Source organism: Monomorium pharaonis, unplaced genomic scaffold (assembly GCF_013373865.1).
Source record: "Monomorium pharaonis isolate MP-MQ-018 unplaced genomic scaffold, ASM1337386v2 scaffold_416, whole genome shotgun sequence".
Classification (NCBI taxonomy): domain Eukaryota; kingdom Metazoa; phylum Arthropoda; class Insecta; order Hymenoptera; family Formicidae; genus Monomorium; species Monomorium pharaonis.
This window is the reverse complement of record NW_023415710.1, coordinates 1-6,587: the sequence shown is the minus strand read 5'-3', so window position 1 is coordinate 6,587 and position 6,587 is coordinate 1. Positions and strand designations below refer to the sequence as shown.

Here is a 6,587-nt window from a genome sequence, read left to right as displayed (position 1 = left end):
TAAGAAAAAGACAAAAAACTTAAACGATTGCTCCTTCATTGCTCCATCATAATCTACAATTGCTTTCCTTTTAAAATCAATATTTTTATAAATATTAACAAAAAATGTGAAAATTTTTTATTTTTACTAAAAAACATATTTATAACAGCTGTATGGAAATAAGTCTAAAACGATTGCTCCTTAATTGCTCCATCAGAATCTGCAATTGCTCCCCTTTTAAAATTAATATTTTTCTAAATATTTACAAAAAATGGTAAAATTTTTTATTTATAATAAGAAACATATTTATAATAGCTTTGTGCAACTAAATACAGCATAAAACAATTGCTCCTTCATTGCTTCGCATTGCTCTATAATTATTTTCATGATTTATTGCATTTATATTAAAATATTAACAAATTATTAATTTCACAAGTGACGCCGCCGCCACCTATCGGCGGCCTATTGTTTAAGTTTTTTTTTTCTTAAATATGGACTTGCAGCGTCAACGTATTTCTGGTATCTAAGCTGAACACCGATTGTGCAAGGATTTGATTTATTGACGAAAGATAACAATGGTATCTATAAAATAAATAAAAAAGAATCACAGAAATCATACATAATTGCAATGATGCTCAATCCTCGAATTTTCTTCGCATATCTGTTATTCTCATTTCAAATCTCTTATGAATGGAAAATCAATTTATGTTATCGACATTTTGTGGCATGGAACCGCAACGTGAACGTTGACTAGTTCGTTCGTGTCCCCATATTTTCCATGTCCACAGAGGGCGTATCACGTTCGAGTCCGTTCGAGGGAGCACCGTGAAACCGGAGCGGAGCCGTGTCGTTTTCGATCTTCTCTCCGGTAGACGGGTAGACCAGCGTGAGTGAGTAGTTAAACTCGAGGAGCGGAAGACTTTTTCCCGGTTGCTCCGGAGTCCCGTCAGCATTAGTTTTCGGTTAACCCGGCTACTCCGTTCCCTTCCTCCTGTCCACCCGCACCCGTCGCGAAACGATGCGACGAATTTAAAGAGGGAGACAAGTATAATGTAGCGAATTCGTCAGTGGTTATTCGTTGAATATTGGTCGATTCTCTCGCAGCGCAAGATCGTATATAAAATATCGCTGACACTCTTTTTTTCCCCCTTGCAGAATCCGGGGTGTGTACGCGCGCGCGCGCGAGTGTGTGCGTGCTTTACTCGATCGCGGCCATTCAGCAATTTCGCGATCTCGCCGTGTGTGATTACCTATATTAATTTTTTTTTTTTACGGCTGAGAGTGATATGTCCGTCGCGCGCGCCCGAACGCGTGGTGTACACCTTCAACGGCGCGGACGACGTTCGACGATCGTGAAGGAACGACCCCGTTAGCGACAGGGCGAAAGAGAGTGGAGGGCGACGTCGGGTGGCGACGACGACGGCGGCGGTGGTGGTGGTGGCAGCGGCGGCGACGGCGGCGGTGGCGGCACGAGGGGGGGAAGCCTTCCGCCCCCTACGCGAGCCAGACGCCGGTAATGAGTGTTTACGCCGCGAGCACGCCGACAGCGAGCACCGCGTTATCGCCGGTGATTAACGCGACCGGAGCAACGGCGTCGGCGGCGACGAAGCCGACGACGGCCACGACGACGACGACGACGACGACAACATCGCCGACAGCAACGAGGACGACGACGACGACGACGAAAGCTACGGAGATTACGTCAACGTCAACGTCAACGTCGACGACGACGACGACGACGACAACAACGACGTCAGCGGTGGTGGCGGTGACGGCAACGGCAACGGCAAACGGTGGCAGCGGCAGCGGTGACGACGACGACGACAACGACGACGACAACAACAGCGGCGACGGCACCGGTTACGACGACGGCCACGTCGTCCACGGCGACCGCCGCGTCGCCGGAAGCAGCGACCGGCTGGATCGAGTTCTGCGAGAGACACGCCCGCGCCTCGGCCGCCGATTTTGCCAAGGCGTTCTGCGCCTACGTTAGCCTGAACCTACCCGAGAGCGCCCGCGCAAATCTCTCGCATCGCGACTTCCTACGCAAGTTCGTTGAAAGCTTCTGCGAGCACTTCGAGAGCGAGTATCTGCGCCAGAACGTGAGGTGTGTGTTCCCCGTATGCCGGTTATCGTACCCGCGGCCGTTACGCTGTCACGTAGAGAGAGAAAGTCGTAATCGAGACCGTTAACCTTTTCATACGTACGTCAGGAAGTAAACATTGAAGTAATCGCCTGAATGGCAAACGTAGGGGGAGAAACTTAACTTTCATGCATAATAATTTATGAGAGATGACGAATAATGAGTTTGAGCTTGCAAACATAGATACTCATGCTTGTTACAAAGATATTTTTATAAAAGCATATTAATTAAGCGTATTAATAAAAAGAAGATGACGCCAATCTGAATGGCAAATGTTGGAGAGACACGAGTTGTGTACTTTCACATTCAAGATAATAAATTTATAAAAAATAATTAATAAGTTAGAGTTTGCAAATATAGATTCTTTGTGTAAATTTCAACATATAGAAAATATGAAAATACTTTAATTGTAAAAACTTATAAAAACTAGACATTTTAAGGTTTTACTTCACAGAAGGAATTTTTTATAGTTTTACTTTTATAATATATATTATAAGAATATATATATATATACACATTTTATTTCATAAATTAGTTTTTATTTTAAACTGTGGAAGCTTGGAGTTTTAAGTTATCCATATATAACATAATTTAACATTGCTCTTGTATTTTTTTAGATCGTTATCATTGCACGATACTAGGAGCATAATATCCAATGAAAGAGAAATAAATCTTGTGAGCCAAAATACCAATGCACCGGTTCGCGCATCCTCGCATGAGGAATTCAGTGATTATTCCGAACATGAGGGAGAGGCAGTGTCGCCGAAACCTGCTCACAAACCCTTCTTCCGCAGATTGTCCTTTAAAGGACTTAAAAAGGGTAAGAGTTTCTTCCATAAGCAGCAGAGTGATGAGGTCGAGCTGTCCCACAGCGAGCACCGCAAGGACAAACACTCCAAGGCTAAGCTGTCAAAGATCGTGGTGGAGTGTCGTAAGGAGGGAATCGTCAATTCCTTGATGGGGGAGAACATAGACGGGACGCAGAAATGGGAGAAGTCACGGCTGGCATTGATAAAGGCCATCGGCGGCTACATGCTGGAGTTTTACTCCCCGCCGAAAGCCGTGAAACCACGAAGTGGCGTCTTCTGCTCGGCGATAACGGAGGCGCGGGAGACCACGGCGCTCGAGATGCCGGACCATGAGAACACATTCGTTTTGAAAACTCAAAACATGGAGTTTGTCATTGAGGCGCACGACTCGAACGACATGAAATCGTGGCTGGCGACGATCAGATATTGCATGCGAACGGTGCAGCAGAGCTCGAGTGCTCCTGGCTCCGGACCGGGTGACTCCTTAGGGGATTCTCTGGGTCACGGTTCGCTGGCTATCGGATCCGACAGTGATCGATTACGAGCCAACTCGGCGAGTAAGAGCTTTCGATCCGCTAGTCACGAACACGGCGACGATTCACAGGGCAATCCGCCGGAATTACCTCCGAGACTTCATATGCGCAGCAGTAGTAATCTAGAATTATGTTCCTCTCAGCAAGAAATCGAGCAAAGTAAGGAAAAAATTACAAGAATAGTTCGTCGTCAGGCAAGTATAATTCAAAGTAATTTATACTTTTGTTTGTGCCCACAGTGTCTGCTAATGAAGGCGAGCTGGATTTGTCGAGTAGCTTACGAGAGTACCCGTGGTTTCACGGCACTCTTCCTCGTTCGGATGCCGCGCAGCTTGTATTGCATAGTGCAGCTAATGGTCACGGTGTATTCTTGGTTCGGCAAAGCGAGACTAGAAAAGGCGAATTTGTATTAACTTTTAATTTCCAAGGAAGAGCAAAAGTAATTATATTAACTTCAACTGAACAATGAATGATATTCAAATTTTACCGTTACATGTATAATTTTTCATTGTAGCATTTACGGATGACGCTAAATGATCAAGGTCATTGCCGAGTCCAACATCTATGCTTTCCTGCGATATATGATATGCTCGAACACTTTCGCCAGAATGCGATTCCCCTCGAGTCTGGCGGAACTGCGGATGTTACTTTAACAGAATATGTAGTGGCGACGAATCACGCAACGCGAACGGGACACCATAACGTGGCGAGTAGCTCGAATGTGCAACAGTCGCAAGAAAGGAGACCTCCGCCAGCTCTGGAGCCCAGAGAAGTAAGAGTCTGCAGTGGAAGTCTAACTCCTCTTGTGTGAGCGCGAGTGGCCAACACCCACAGTCTGAAGTCTAATCTACAGACAGTGAGTAGATAAACCAGCTAAAGCGCCGGTATTTATCGTATGGTCGATGATACAGGACAGATTTAAATCGGTGTCTGCATTTGTGTAAACTTGCTGAAAATTTGATGAAAATTTGTACAGATTGATTGATATACAAAATTTAAATGCAACACAAGCTGTTTATTGTATTTTTTTATGACACAATCCGATTATGTTATAATTTATTTAATATATGTTCAAAAACATAAAAGAGTAAGTGTATTATGAAAAATTCTTGTGTTTATATTTTTTTCTAATTTTTTTTCTAAGATATGTTATGTTATACAACACATTCTTACATTTTTATTTATTTATTATTTACAAATTAATATTTGTATTATTTTATAAATACTGATTTGATTAAATTTGTATATCATTCGCTTAAAAATATAAAATTATCACCGTGTGAAATTTTTGTAAAGTTTGGAATGATATAAATGTTTGAGACATATAGTATTCAGAGGAACATGACCGTGGGACAAGGAGCTCGCTTTTAGTGAAAGCTTTTTCTTGAAATTTCTGGTATGCTTTGTTACATCACAAGTTATAAGAAATTTGTTTCATTTATTTTTTGCCTCAAGCAATAAAGGAATGTCCAGAGATCATTATATTCAGTTAGTATTCTGATAATTTTAAAATTTAATTGCAACATTTATATTAAAAAATATAAAAAGCACCATTAAATTAGAACACTATTAACATTCTGGACGAAATATCCTATTTGCTTATATTTACGTAAAAATATTAGAAAAATTCTTGTCAATATTTCTCACAATTATATTAAATGGAATCAAAACATTTTGTCTGCGCTTTTATTAATGCTTTTATATAGATATTTGCATTTACTAATGTTACTTACATTCTTTTACAGTACCAATAAAACAAATCTGTTACATTCAATATCATTTTCCTTCACGGTAGTTTTATTTTCTGAAATATTGACAAGTCTTTTCCTGACATGTGTATATATATATATATATATATATATATATATATACATGTGTGTGTGTGTGTGTTTTACTAATTCTAAAATCCAGAAACTTTAAGAGAAACTTGTGATAAGATAGTAAGATTTAAGAATACATACAGTTACTTAATGAAATGCTAATAAAATAGGTACGCACTTATGGTGGTTCTATAAGAACGCGTGTGGAATCGTTGGAGAGACTAGAGCAACAGAATACCATTGCGGAACAACAGGGCTCGTCCACAGGCAGAGCGGTTCAGAATACTTATAGTTTTCTCTGACGCTGGATTCACGCTAATCCGCCATCAGGCTACAATCCAGTCAGTCCGACGGACTGAACGATACGATGAAGTAACCGCAGTTTTTTGTCTATAAAGAATCACGTCACGCCATAAGTCACTGTTTGCGACAGAAAGCACATCTCTTTACTAGTACAAAAGAATTGCATTTTTCTTTTTTGAAATAACCATCTTCCAATCATTGACTCTTGCGTTCAGCATTCGATATTATACTTTTATGATTTATCAGCAACATGTTTGCGCATCGCATTTACATCGAATAATAAGAAATAGAATAGACTACCAACAAAACGAGTCTTAGTTGGCAATAATATCATTTCATAACGTTGTGCTCAATTGATTTCTACTCCTAATAACGCTACAGCCTCCCTTTCACAAGTTTTGCATGTATCTGTAACTCGTCTTTTCATCGAGACCAAACTAATAGTCTCCTATATTTTTATTAAAAGAATGAATATATTTTAATGAAAGGTCCTTCCCCCCTCTCCGAGTCTCGTTACACATTGCTTAAGTAATATACGTAATATTATGCATAAAAACATATGTATGTAATTGCGGAATGATAGTCTCCGAAATTGCGCGACTACCAGTATGCAATCCCCCTTCCCTCTCTCCCCATCACGTCTTCGGATCATTCCGAAGCTTGACAAGTGCGCCAAAGCTAAAGCTAAAATACTATTAAATCCCGCTTCGTCTCACGAGTACAATTTGTTATACGAAATTGCATTACAGCCGCATTGTCACTAATCCTGATGCTTCGTAGGGCAAATAAATGTAAGGCGTGCCCTATAGCCATCGATAAGCATAAAATAAACTGCGATATTTATAAATGAATAATCCCTAGTCCTCGTTAATGTAAAGCTCAGTGTATAAATTTTCCCATTTGTCAGATGAATGACACGAAGGAAAAGAGAGAGGAGAATACAACTGTGTTATTGTGTGGAATGTAAACGGAAAGGACGATGCATTGTTAAACGTGCTAC

At 40.9% G+C, this 6,587-nt stretch overlaps 1 protein-coding gene across 1 annotated transcript; it reads left to right on the top strand.

Moving 5' to 3' along the window:
• Nucleotides 1-486: 486 nt before the first annotated feature.
• On the top strand, nucleotides 487-6,561 carry LOC105829507 (SH2B adapter protein 1). The gene is made up of 6 exons (XM_036294714.1): nucleotides 487-1,775; nucleotides 1,825-2,086; nucleotides 2,740-3,623; nucleotides 3,704-3,903; nucleotides 3,979-4,236; nucleotides 5,455-6,561. The coding sequence occupies exons 1-6, from the start codon at nucleotides 1,496-1,498 to the stop codon at nucleotides 5,584-5,586; spliced, it is 2,016 nt and encodes a 671-aa protein (XP_036150607.1). The 5' UTR covers nucleotides 487-1,495; the 3' UTR covers nucleotides 5,587-6,561.
• Nucleotides 6,562-6,587: the final 26 nt, after the last annotated feature.

Coding starts and splice junctions, on each gene's coding strand:
- LOC105829507 (XM_036294714.1), top strand. CDS start 1,496: ATGAGTGTTTACGCCGCGAGCACGCCGACAGCGAGCACCGCGTTATCG. Junction 3,624..3,703: donor TCAGCAAGAAATCGAGCAAA/GTAAGGAAAAAA, acceptor TTGTGCCCACAG/TGTCTGCTAATGAAGGCGAG. Junction 3,904..3,978: donor ATTTCCAAGGAAGAGCAAAA/GTAATTATATTA, acceptor TTTTCATTGTAG/CATTTACGGATGACGCTAAA.